Source organism: Homalodisca vitripennis, chromosome 7 (assembly GCF_021130785.1).
Source record: "Homalodisca vitripennis isolate AUS2020 chromosome 7, UT_GWSS_2.1, whole genome shotgun sequence".
Taxonomy (NCBI): Eukaryota; Metazoa; Arthropoda; class Insecta; order Hemiptera; family Cicadellidae; genus Homalodisca; species Homalodisca vitripennis.
The window spans coordinates 130,803,344-130,817,552 of record NC_060213.1 but is presented as its reverse complement, the minus strand read 5'-3'; the positions used below and the strand labels follow the sequence as shown (position 1 = coordinate 130,817,552).

Below are 14,209 nucleotides of genomic sequence, written 5' to 3'. Positions count from 1 at the left end.
AGACTCAATTGTTCCTGTCAATTCAATCGTTATACTCTACTTCGTTAGCCACATCAAAGACTAATTGCGAAGGACATTATCCAACCTGTTTTGTAGCGTCATATCTGTACAGTCGCATCTTCCGAGGGTCCGCTTCCCCTCACCCACACAACAAGTAATAAAATATATGAATAGAGTGCCTTCTTTTATTTATGTTCTTCATAATATTCGTTCGTGTCGTATGTAATTTAAAATCTAAATCCTGAATATGCTGTATTGCTTATTTATATTCACCTAATTGTTACGACCGAAGGCCACTGAAATGAATATTCATAATGCAAAGTGTGAGTTTACACGATGGTTATGAATCCAAAATTCAAAATAAAAGCGTATACGCTTATCTTCTCTCAAAATACAAAGCGGAATTTACAAGATTATAATGTTGTCAGAATGCACTGTGGAATTTTATACCATGGTCATGTACAAAGCCAATATATATATATATATATATATATATATATATATATATATATATATATATATATATATATATATATAAATTGGAGACTAAGGATCATTTACGTGATGGCCGCATGATTCGTGGGAGGACAAATACAAAAAAAAATAATAATAATAATAATAATTCATTCACCATTCGTCTTTGTATCAACTCGTTTCTGGAGTGTCTTACAAAGAGGATTTCGCCAAATCGTCAACCATATTCCCGAGGCCGCCTTGTACACGCTAGAGCTCCTCATAGAGATCCGCCCAGACACCGCTCCTTCCTCGAAGATCCCACTGGAGGTCGATACCCGCCGAATTCTCCTGGGCCCTGTCATTGCCGCCACGACCGCACTAACTGTCTGTCCTCTGACCGCAAATTGAGCAATTGACACCAACAATCCGCCATTGTATGGTAAGCGGGGATTGTCGCCTCCCACTCGAGTGTCGCGCTTTGTCACTCTAACTCGAGTGGCAAGGTGTTACTGGATGTGTCACAGCACTCGACGTCTCGGGGTCACGGTTTTACCAGGAACATGTTTTCTGCGTGCTTTGTTTGAGGTTGATTTTTGACGATAGTAGGATTGTGAAGGAAATAAGATTTTTCGGGACGTTTACCATCGTTCAGTGATACGAAAAAATCAGTAACACTACGTTTCGAGATCTGCAATCTGATAACTTATTCGGGTAAATAACGAACCGGACACATAATTACAAACTAAATTAAAATAAACAAATCATACTAGAGCGTTGTACACGCCAAAGTCATGTTGTGTGTCAACTTCACTAACTCTAAAACGCGTACTTAATAAAAACTAAACATAACACTAATTATTAAAACTAATCTACAGAATACAGGTCACAATACGTCTGCATTCGTCGACCAACCACCTACGACTGACCAGAAGCCAATAGCAAATTGCGATCTTCACGGCAGAAACAAGGTTTATTTTGTTGTTTGTTTATTTGAACGTTATGTTAATTGTTTATTTTAATCTAGTTTGTAATTATGTGTTGGGTTAGTTTGTTACCTGAAGAAGAGATCAGATTACAGATCTCGAAACGTATTGTTACTGATTGTATCACTGAACGATGGTAAATGTCTGGAAAAATCCTGTTTTCTGCGTGTTCTATTCGCTTCCTTGAAAATTTTGTTTAAAGTTAGAAGGAATTGTGAACCTCCCTTGTAATCCGCATGGATAACTGAAATTGGAAAAAATAACTTTCCATCATCAGAGTACTCTTTATGCAATCTATTTGACAACAAATCCTACCTACAAAACATTTGCAAATTGGCATGTCAGCTGAATAGATTAGGATATAAATGCAGCACTTATTGCATTTAATAAATGGGAGAGTTATTAAAATGTCCGTCAAGGAAAATCTAATTGGATTTTCATTTTTTTCTGTTGGTTATGATGATTTCAAAGATTGTTATGAAGTGGGTTTTGTTCTATATTCATATGCAAGTGGAATCGTGGAACATATGAATAAACACATTGTCACATTTGAATTTAGATTTTAGTTAGAGATAGTGCACGTTCATATCCTGACTGTGGCGATAGCAATTTTGACCAGTACCAATAAGTGTATGACCTTAACATATACTCAGAATGCTTCAAATTCCACCATTTTGCATCACGAATTAGAATTATTAATTTTGTTCCCGATTCCTCCTCCTCCCTCCACGTGTGAACCCACTAGATGCTGCCTGATACAATGTTGCAGCTTACCTGAATAGACAGCTGGAGGAGTATATGACCATTTTAAAATTCTCTTTTTGTGCTCTGTTACTGGTGATTCAGCCGAAGGCAATAATTTTATGACCCTAACATATTCTCAGAATGTTTCAAATTCCACCAGGCTTTTCTAAGATGTTTCCCAATCTCCCCCTCCCCCACATGTGAACCCACTAGATGTTGCCCTGGCTACGTCACTGAGCCTGACACGATGTTGCAGCTCACCTGAAGAGACAGCTGGAGGAGTACATGGCCATGTACCCCAAGGTGAAGATCGTGCGCGCTGCCAAGCGAGAAGGGCTGATCCGCGCTCGGCTGATAGGCGCCAAGCACGCCACGGCTCCAGTACTTACCTACCTGGACTCCCACTGCGAGTGTGCTGAGGGTAAGTGTCACCTGACTGCTGAGCCAAGCATCATTTCATCCTAGTGTTAAATGTCCCGCCACGACTCGATTTACATCATTTGTTCAATTGGCAGTCCTTAAGGGAAGCAGGTTGTAGTCAAACTACTTTGATTGTTTCTCCATAAGAACAATGTTAAACCTCTTGCAGTGTTATGGCCTAACATTTCATCGTAGCGTTAAGAGAAGTTTTGTAAAGTAAAGTTTTTGAATATTTAAACGATGAATAAGAATAAGAAAGCTTACACAAGCATCGACACAAGTCGTGTATAAAATATAAAAACTAGCACAAGTCCAGATAAGAAAACTTTGGTACCCAAAACATAAAGTTGCCAAAGCAGTCACTAATAACACAACATTTTGAAATTTCTTTCTGAATAACCAATAAATATGTATGAATATTAATGAGCTAAATTGATGTGTCCAAACATGTGTTTTTTTTTTTTTTTTTTTTTTTTTTTTACTTTTTTCTTCCAAAGTGTACAATTTATTGGTTTTTTGGTTCTAAAGTTTAAAAAATCTTAAAACATACAGTTGCCAAAGCAGTCACGTTACAATTTAAATGAATTATAAATTAGTAACACAACATTTTGAAATTTCTTTCTGAATAACTAATAAAAATATATAAATACTAATGGTGTCCAAACGTGTTTTTTTTTTTTTTTTTTTTTTTTTTTTTTTTTTTCCTTCTAAAGTTTATAATTTATTAATTTTTTTAATTCTAGAGTTTAAAAAATATGAATAGCATGTAAAATATAAAAAAAAAACAAAAAAATAGCGATTGGATTCATATTAATTGTATTTAAAAAATGAATCATCTCCCATTACGTTACGATTTAAAATAAGGGTATAAAAGTACTAGAGGTTTAATACTGTTCTTATGGGACTAAAGTGAAGATAAAAACCGACCCTAAAGGTCATGCATCCCCGTAGAAACTGCCAATTGGCATAAGGTCTTTTTAAATATATAACATTTTTAATAAAATTATATAGTTAATTAAAGTGCAGTGTAATGTTGTGTAACTTTAAATTTTACATTGTTTCCTCGTACATCATATGTTACTTCATTTCTTGGCTAAATAAGCATATTAAATAGCCTACTTACGTCTAATGAATTTGTGAGTGTGTGTGTTTATTTGTATATTTTATTAGATTTTATCTCAAAAAACTATTATGAATTTATGAATACTAAGGGTTTTCAACCAAACTTTGACATCAGCATGTATGTATTAATATAATGTGGAAGTAAAATCTAAGAGATGTCAATATTAAAGATCATTTATAATATCCAACATTTATAATATCCAAACAGTTGAAGTGAGTTTATAAGTAAAGATATTACACTATTGGTTCCATGTTTTTTTTAAATTTTAAAAATATATATATTAAAATATGTTCCAAACAATAACATATAAGTTTAAGACATTCAAAGTGTAATTTTACAATTTATTTCTTGTGCTTTTAACGTATTTAATTTTTAACTAGTAGCTGAGAAAAGTAGTCTAATATAGCTTTCCACATTGATTTTATCTTTTTTATATAAATTCTTGTTTTTATTTGATCAAACGTTGAAAATACCCTTAACTTGAAAACTGTACACCTAACCTGTAGCTTAATTTGTACCGAAATAAAAAAATTCAAAACAGTACCTGCGTAGATAAACGTTTAGTTAATTAAACGGCATCGATATATTTGTAAGGGGTCAACAAATTAGGCAGATTCAGAACGTTTGCAATTTCTATTTGTGATTTCGGCGTACCGAAACAAAAGCAATTCGCCTATCCCTGATCGCGTCTTCCCGCTTAGAGCGCTCCACTAAACTGGCATATTGAACATAAAAAAAATCGATTTCTGATTTTTTTTTAATTGAATTGTATTTCAGTGCGCCTACAGGGCTATTTAATTGATCCAGAAATCGCTGAACACGATTGCATAATTGTATCTCCGGAAGTCTCGTAATAATTGCGTTCCCAAGCGGTCAACAACTCCTTGAAACAATAAAGACGAAGGGGTGGTGGGGGGTGTCAGATGATCAAAAGGTGCATTATTATTACAGGACCTCGGCGAGGCGGCGGGGAATTTATGGGGAGTATGTGGCAGTTCGACCCCAGACTCCCTCGCTGCGACCCCAACCCCAGATTACGCGGGCCATGAAAAATTTCCCGTGTTAAAATTGCAATATTCTCCGGTTACCCGGGCCATTAACATTATAAACTGCGCGGATGCCGCCAGATGGAAGCCATGATGAATGGCACCTCTACCCCCGCTTGCCAGCTAGCCGCCCGTCCTGTCCCGCCGGTGCGTAAATCTCAGCCGGTTTAGATTACGGTGATGTATTTTCTCCTTGGCCGATTTTTATGAGCGCCTTAATTGAACGCGTGCAAGAATTCATTTCACTGTTCGCGCGCGCTCCTGCGCGGCCGCCTCGCGCGGCCAGAGTGATTCTCGTGCTCGCGGGAACATTTTTACAATTCTGAGAGAACCATTCTCGACTTTACCTCAATGCAAAAGCCAGCCGTAAACGTTGTATTAAAAAAATAGAAAACTTTAAAATGTGAATGTGAAGATTTTTTACAATTTATTGTATTCATTAGTTTTGTTTCATTTTAAGTTTGCGAGGCCGATATATTTTATCGCTTAATACACAGTAATAAATCATTTTTAAATTTTATATTGATACGTAATTAAATTAAAATTTCGTTTATTAGTGGTTTCTTGGGATGGGGTCGGGGTGGGAGATATTTAATAAATACTAGTCCTATTTATTTTTCTCAAAAAAATTACGTTCTTATTCATTTTCCTTCTAAGGGTGGCTCATTGGTCCCTTGTTGGGGTATTTTACGCACTCCAGAAATTATTATTTTCTTATTAACAAGGTAGTTTTGTTCATTTTTAATCATTCTTTTTCGTTGCTTTATTTGATCATGGTAGTGAAAGTGTTTTGTGTTGTGTTATTACATAAAGTTGATTAAATTAGTTAAGTACTATTCCCTCATTGGTTAGTCGTATTTTCATAGTACTGTTGTAATCATGTATATAGTATTTACCATTTCTGTAATTTTGTCCTTCCCACAATACGTATTGTTTAGTTTTGTCCTTTTGTCCACTCGTATCATATATTCTTTTCCTTCTATTTGTTGCTTTTATCAATGTTCGCTTTGTCCTGTTCAGTTACCTTGTTGTGTTTTCTGTCCGCCTTGGTTGTGTTGTGTTGTAACTAACCACATCCCTTCTATTCGCTGTTCCCCTCCTCCTCCACCGTACCGCTCCTACCACGCTGCAGGGGAGGTGCAAGGACGTAGCCAGCGGGGAGTGCAAGAGGTCCGGACCCCCTAAATTTTCAATTCTTTTCAATTACTTTTTTAGTAAAACTATTATTATTGTCTAAATAATACAATAATACTGACATGTACTACTGAAAGATCGTTTTCAACATAGAAACGGGTCAAGAACTTTTTAATGAAAAAATTGGGGCGTTACTTTCTGTCAATAGGAGTTGTCTTGACCCCCTCCCACAATTTTTTCTGGTTACTTTCTTGGGGAGGTGATTGGGTGTTATTGTAAGAAGGCAAAATAACTAAATTTGGTTAATTTTTTAATGAATGGGTTTTTAGTTATGTGTAACCCTCTGTGTGAGACATCATTCATAGATAAGGGATCACAAAGTAAAAGTTTTTGAACAGGTCAGATGTATTTATCCTTATTTATTTCATAAAAATCTGAGGTCAACATTTCTATGTAAGATTTTAAAACACGAGGTACACCTAAAAACACCTGTAAAAAATAAACTATGTAGGCTATGGGTAATATTTATCGCCATAAGCACCATCGAGAAAGTGAACCTTCGACACTTGAAACCTTGATTTTCATATTTCTGACGGAGATAACAATATTAATGAGGATTTTGTGGTATATTTGTGTTTTAACAGTGCTTAAAGCGATATTTATTTGTATCAAAATATTTATATGGGATTTGTATTCATTCATTATTTTCCAGTGAATTGTTGACCTAAAATAAACATTAAACGCAGATACTAGACAATACTAACTATCAACTGCCAAAAGACTGTTTCTCGTTTACCCTTTCCAATGAGTACACACAGGGAAGAGTGACTATTTCAAAATTATGGTTTAGAGGGTGGTGGTATCGGGTTCCCCAAAAATTGGCCATATATTTAAAAGATTCCTTTCCTACAATCGTTCAAAACTAAAGATTTTGGTATCGTCCTGTAGTATTATTATCAACATGACCCTCAATCCCGTACCCCCACTCACCTCCACTCACCCCCACTCTCCCCGACTCACCGCCTCTGCTGTATGTGTGCTGTAACGTGCCCCAGGCTGGCTAGAACCTCTGTTGGACCGAATCGCCCAGGACTCCACCACGGTCGTCTGCCCCGTGATCGACGTCATAGACGACACCACGCTGGAGTACCACTGGAGAGACTCCGGGGGCGTCAACGTCGGAGGCTTCGACTGGAACCTCCAGGTATCTTGCTGGAAGCACCCGATCAAAGTCGCGGCCACTGGAAGTCTTGTCGTTTAGAATGTGGACCGCCCACTTTTATCGCAGACCATACCGAAGCCGACTTAGAAAACGACTACCTTTGTATCCTTTATGTCCTGCAACGTCTGCAAAATCCGCTTTTCATGCAAATGTAGTTTTAATACTGAAGTTAAAGTCTATAGCGGTCGGATTAGTAAGGAAGAAGAAATTGTCAATGAAATAAACTACGATTGGGTCATTAACAGCAAAATATTATCCCTCCACATATTGAAGGGCACACAAATGTCAACATTGTTCTAGCTGTTTCCCATGAAGCCGTGAAATAGTTTTCCTTCTTCTAAAAATTCTACCTTAAATCTCTGTCACTTAACAACGTTCAATGGAAACTACTTAGTAAAATAATTTAGTTCAGCAAAGTTTTAGTTTCCACCCACAACTATGGTGAAAATAACAAATTTGGGTTTCTTAGTTTTCCTGGGAAGGTTTCGTACTTGACGAGAAAGAGTATCGCGTGGACTGTAATAACGCCCAGATTTTTCGTTACCGAGTTCTGTGATATCACGTTGATATCATGATTTGCTGTCTTGATTTCTTACAAAAATATAAACCATGACGTTTCGACTATTATAATCTACCCTCTTCCCTCTTGTGTCAACAACTTCTAAGGTTAATGATGATATTTTTAGTGTATATTCCAATTCAAGTTTTAGAATCATTTGGACACCTGAGAAAGAGGGTGGATTTTAGTCGTCAAAAGGTTGTGTTATATATTTTTGTAACATAAAACGATGGTAAGTTATCCTTTTAAATGATCCTTCGTCAATAACAAAATGTAAATAAAGAACTGTCGATGTCACCAAAATAATTGCTTTTACAAAAGTTATCTCGTACTATATTTTAGCACCACTTTTACTGTAGTGAAGCCAAAATCGACTTTGAATCTTACCTACAATACATGTTAAAACATTAAGGAAATTATCAACACTTGACAGGTGATAACGATGCCAGATCGTACCAATGGTAAACGCCTTCCAAACATTTGATGCAATATGAGCACACGGCTGTACAGCTAGTCTGCCAATCCTGATTCACATTGGCGCACTCGTACTTTAAAAATGAATTAAATTCTCAAATATCTACACAAACGAGATGGAAACTCATCATTAGCAACATTTATGTAATTTATTACAAGCTAAATACTAAACACTACCCAACGAAACCGTACTAACTAATTTGTAAATAAAATCTAAAATAATGCATTATTATTTAAAACATCTTATCGTCTATCAGAAAGCTCAAAGTCTAAGCAAGGATTGCTAAAAAATTACTGAAAATAATTTGGTTTTTTTGTGAATATCTGCATAGTTTTATAGGTTGAACAAAAGGAATACGCTCGAGTAAATTGTTGAAAATATTTCTTTTTTTTTCAAAGACAAAAGAAAATAAAACTTTGCCTCATGATGTGGGGGAGGAGACGAAGTGTTGGGATTGCATGAGACTCCAATTTTATGACAGTCGTATCTCGCTTTCAGGTCACCAGGTGGCAGTAGCTGGCCAAGCTTACTTCCTGTCAGACTATATTCTTGGACAGATCCGGTTAACTGATATTTCTATGATGACCTTGCCGAGATTTCCCTTCTTTGGTCAGGGGAAAATGGTCTAAGAACCTTAAACGATATTAGCTGAGTTTTTACATTCATACTATATGGAAAGGAACTTAAATCTCAATGGAAAACAATCAGACAAATTTTGTCTGTTGTTTTATTATAGTCAAATCAAATCTAATTACTCTTTATTTTCAAATATACAATAATTTAGGTCAGGTCAATTACAATCAATTAAGGTCAATTAATATAAGTAACCTAAAAAATAAGTTAAAATTACTTATTTTAGAGAAAGCATTAACATTTTCGAAAGGTAAACTTTTGACAAAAAAAGTGTTTTTTTTTTTTAGCATACATCGTTAGGAATATATTTATTTTCATAACCTTAATTTCTTGAAAAGAATTGTGAATCTGTAGGAAATCTGAAAAAATACAAAGTTTTAGGCTATTTATTGTGGATTAATTGATTTACAGATAGGTACACAGATTGGAAAACAGATAACATGTTTTAAAATAATAATGTACTATTTGAGATTTTATTTACATTTTATTAGTAGGTTTGTTAGGTAGTGTTTAGTATTTAGCTTGTAATAAATGACATAAATCATTTTAAAGCCATATTTTTAATACTTAATCATTGACAATTTAAATTTTATTTTTTACATTGTTATTGTTAGACAACGTTCTTGCATCAAAGAGAGATAATTATTTGCTCCAAATTTTATTCTAAAAGATTTTGTATTTCGAGAAAGGTTTACTAATTCATTCCCCAAGCTTGCTTGAAAATACCTTGAATAAAATACGTTGTCTTACGGCAACAGAAGGTTCCTAAGAGTTGCAAATAAATTCCACTTTCGCAAGCAAAATACAAAGCTGTTTAGCATTTCTTCTCCGGAGGACTAATGAAACAGATAGCCAAGACGCTACACAAATAAGCACTCGGAGGCTCCAACTTTGTTCCGAAGTATCGCAAAGTTTCGAGTGACTCGCCAATCTATTTCTGATGCTGCAACTTTGCTCCTTTATTAAGCCGTTCAATTCCTAATTCAATGAAGAACTTCAGAATTCCCCAGTCATAAAGCTGCTATTGAAATTCATTGTACGGCCTTTTTTGCCGGGTGACAAGTTTGCAGCTTCTCAAAGGAGGTAATGCATAAATTTACAAAGTTTCCTTTCTTTTGTGGCACAACGTTCAGTAGTGTTGAACTCATTTTGTGCTTTCTGTGCGCCAGATGACTGACTGGCTTTGACAGTTTTTATCGTCTTAGAAAATCGGTTTTGTATCACCGGAGAAATTGACCTGAAAACTTTGCAATATTCCGAATTCGTAGTGAGTATAATGTCTTTGAGTAAAGTTTCAAGAAAATCCACTTATAGAAAGACTTCCACTGACTGCACATTGCACAATTATGTTAACTCATTATGCATGCACCAAAACTCTGCACATAGAAAATTTACTACAAGCTGAACAACACCTACCGACGACGTAAGTATACAATATAGTCAAATTAGTATAGTGCACGAACCAGAAGCGTTCACAATTCGTCCAGTTCCGGTATGTATTAAGTACATCCTACGTAAACGAACAATATGTTAACTGCGCTTGTTCCAGTTTCAACGCTTTTATAATTTTACTGCTTTTAATTGTGCTGCAGTTGACGTAGTATAATCCTTTAGTGGAGTATTTATCGCTTTAGTCATAAATAAAATATAATTGCAAATCGTTTTTTTTTAATAAAAGGTTGTTTTGTTTCATTGAGAATTAATCTGTCAATCATCAGAGTTCAGTACACTGTGTTTTCTCTGTGACAAAATAAATATATTGTCTATTGATTACTGAACACACAACGATCCAAACAATAAAAGCATTTTCAATTTGTTCCATATTGATCAATATGGAAATTTTTGTGTTATTTTTAATTATTGTAGTTTGAATTTTTGTATTTATGTAAAAACAATTTACCAAGAATTATACAGTACATTATAAAAATAAAATTTTTTGCAACTGTGTGTTTTAAAGCACGTGTGGCTGTTTCATTACTATAATTTAAGTTGTAAAACTTCACTACTCGATAATAAGTCTTCAGTTATAACAATATTCATAAGAACAGCTATGTGACCTTATTGTTGGGAAAGTGGTTGTCTGTTGAGGTTACCTTGTGAATGTGGATGTTCTTGTTTTGGCTTAATTTATTTCATTGAGCTGCCATTTTGTACTGGGTTGAGATAGAAAGCTCTAGTTTCCATTGTTCTCCTTCTTTTATCAAAGACCTTCAAATGAGGTGTCACTTAATGGGTCTTTATATTTAAAAATCTTAACTGTTCCAACTTAATAAACGCAAGTATAAAAATAATGTATTATTCAAAATAATACAAACACACATTTATGCAATACATTACAACACTAAAACGTTGAGTGTACAATAAAATAAACGTATTAAAGAAATACAAATACAAATCAATGCCAAAAAGTTTATTTTTAACTCTTATTACAATTTTATGGTACCACAATGAAACTTTTCTCTTTCAAACAGACAAAGTAATAATCTTAGTAGATCCGAAACAAATGGATTTAGATAAACTAAAATTCAATAACTACTACACAGTCCCATTATCACTTATTTTATCTGAGAAATTCAAACTAGAATGAAACTATATATAATTCAATAATAATCATTTAGTATGTTAAAAAGAAAACCTTCTCTGGAAAAATGTAAAAAGTACTCTAGTTGACTGTTGGATTTGATGTTTTTATTTAAAATAACTTTTTTTTACTTGATAACTACCTAAGCAAATAACTAAGACTTGTAGATTTTAATATTAAATTCTGAGTTTAAAAACTTAAGAATTCATAAAAATGCACATATGGTATTTATTTAAAATTTTCGAAACTAATCTATTACTCTATCCCAGGACTGTTTGACAGCACGGATCCCACCCTTCAGGACAGCAGTAGATCGTCGAAACTATAATAACACTGTTTGGCCAGCGACTTATTAAGTTTAGTTTTCAAATTGGTTGTTTGGGCTAAATTCTATAGAGACTGATGGAGCTTTTAAAAACTTCCTACGTATGTAGCTTGATTCAGTTTTCATATAATATTTTACGTTGGGTTCACATAATAAACTACAGTAATGTAATTTTGTTCCGACAAATTTAGACAACTTACCGAGTATAGGTTCCTCTTCTTTTCATTTTCAGCACTCGGAGATTGATTTTGGGAATCATGTTTGGTTAGTGAATGGAAAAAGAACTTGTGTGATATAAAACAACAGAAACGTTGGAGGAGGAACCGAAGGGAAATCAGTGGGAAGGGCTGTTGTGTTAGCAAACAGAGGGCTTTCAGAAGCCCTGACAAAGTGTATCGCTGATCAGATTAATCTCAGCAGCGTTTGTGCTGATTCCCCCCTCCCCTCTCACACTCTCTCTCTCTCTCTCACTCTCACCCCCACACCTCCACGGGGAGAGGTACTTTGTGGATTGTGGCCATTGATTTGCACTATTCTATAGTCCAGGAGAGTTCATTACTGCTGAAATGCTGCCTTTTCGCTATTAAAATTACAACTTTTCAGACTATTCAATGTCATTTTGAACGTAAGGAAAATTGGATTGTCGTGATGTATGGATTTCTCAGACAGTTATTTTTTTACGCTCATAAAGTTAAATAATTCTAAAACGTTACAAAATAAGAACGTCAGTAATAAAATAAAACCAATTTCAACACATGTTAATGTAAAATGTAAAGAAGTTTACATGAGATTTTCAACACCTATAGTTTCATACATCATTGAGTGTTGATGTGTCATAGCATCTCTTAATTTTCATACACCATTTAATTTTCATCATTGAAATACTGATTAATTCCAACAAGTTATTAGCTCTAATTTAACCCTTTCAGTGCCAACTTTCGGATAACCGGACGTTAAAAAATTAACATTCTCTGGTTAAACATGTTTCATACTGACTAATCAGTAGCAGTGACAATAGTAACCAATCAGTATGGGTGGTGTTAATTAAAAAATGCAATATTTTTATTTTTGAAAATAAATAGATAAAAATTGGTAGATTTGAAATAATATTATTTGAATGTGCTTGCTTCTACTGAGTGTGATTTTGTTGGTATTTACGAACGATAATCCAAAAAATTTTAATCAACAAAATCGTTTTATTGTATGGTTTTTTATTTTAAGAAGTTTTTCGAATGCAGCCAGTAAAAAAGCAAAATTATGATATTTTTTCATATGAATTGCTAAAAATAGCACAGTTTAATTTGATAGCACCTCTGAAAAAATACTCAATAGTTCCAAAAAGTCTGGCACTGAAAAGGTTAAAAATATTTTCTTTTTATTCAAAATATAAATATTATTTAAAATAACATATTTTTTTGTATTTAAACTTCTCAACATACACATTGATTTGTATGTACATTTTAAAATTTAATATACCACAAACAGTTGTCTTCTATCAACAGGATATCTTTATGGGTGGACTGAACTTATACATTTTGTTTAGTATGATAAAATCCAATTTAGATGCACTGATACATTTTGTTTAGTATGATAAAATCTAATTTAGATGCACTGTTAGTAATTTTGTGAATTTTGTGAAAATACTAAACACTGTTTATTTGAAGTAAATATATATGTAGAGTGGTCCTAACTTTTTTGTTTGGCATTTATACAAAGTCAACACACACAATTTAAACAACTTTAGCAATAATATCTGATAACTGTAACTAACATTATAAGATTTATGAAATTGGTGTTCACCAGAGTAAGAATTTCATAGTTCAAAACAATAACAAAAATTTCAGGAAAGTAGGTGTTCTCCTTTCCTTTAAAGATGATTTAAATACATTTTTGTCTTAAGTTGTAATTTTTCTGTGATAGCTATAATCAAAAGAAAACTCTTTGCTAAACTATAAAAAAAAACTATTGGGGAGGGGGGAGAGGGTTAATTCGGATATTGAATCTTGAAATCGAGCTAGAACTCTTGTACAAATATTGGGGAAATTGTTGAAAATTGATTCTTGTATACTGCCTTTTCTTGACGTAATAAGTACTTTGCTTTAACCTGGTACGTTAAACAAACCTGTGTATTGCATTGAAGTGCTTAATGTTAAAAAACTACACCTTCAACATGTCCTCTTTTCTTAGTGAAAAATGCAACCTTTTCAATGTTTTTCTTTAACTTGTATAATTATTTCACTGTTAACTCAATTCTTCCACTCATTGTAGCTTGTTTGCTTGTTCTTAGCAACTCGATTAAGTGTGACATTGAATGTTTGGTAAATTACCTGTATGTTTTAATGTATCGAAATTGGAAGTCTCAATTTTAATTACTGTTAAAATAAAGATCAATTTGTGAAACCGTTTAGAAGTCTCACTCAACAGAAATTCTAATGGTAGGTGTATTTTTTATGAAAACAAATCTTCGTAAAGAAGGAATAAAATACTTTTTCAAAGGTGAATTAGCAT

At 33.9% G+C, this 14,209-nt stretch overlaps 1 protein-coding gene across 4 annotated transcripts in view; it reads left to right on the top strand.

The window, feature by feature from the left end:
• The window catches only part of LOC124366345 (putative polypeptide N-acetylgalactosaminyltransferase 9), a 620,588-nt gene that overhangs the window by 584,465 nt on the left and 21,914 nt on the right, over nt 1–14,209 (top strand). For 3 of the 4 annotated variants that reach the window (XM_046822831.1, XM_046822829.1, XM_046822830.1), the window contains exons 4-5: nt 2,440–2,604; nt 6,962–7,110. In XM_046822831.1, coding sequence (XP_046678787.1) covers nt 2,440–2,604; nt 6,962–7,110 — 314 coding nt within the window. The remainder of the gene's footprint in view (nt 1–2,439; nt 2,605–6,961; nt 7,111–14,209) is intronic. The other variant, XM_046822832.1, reaches the window with a different exon arrangement.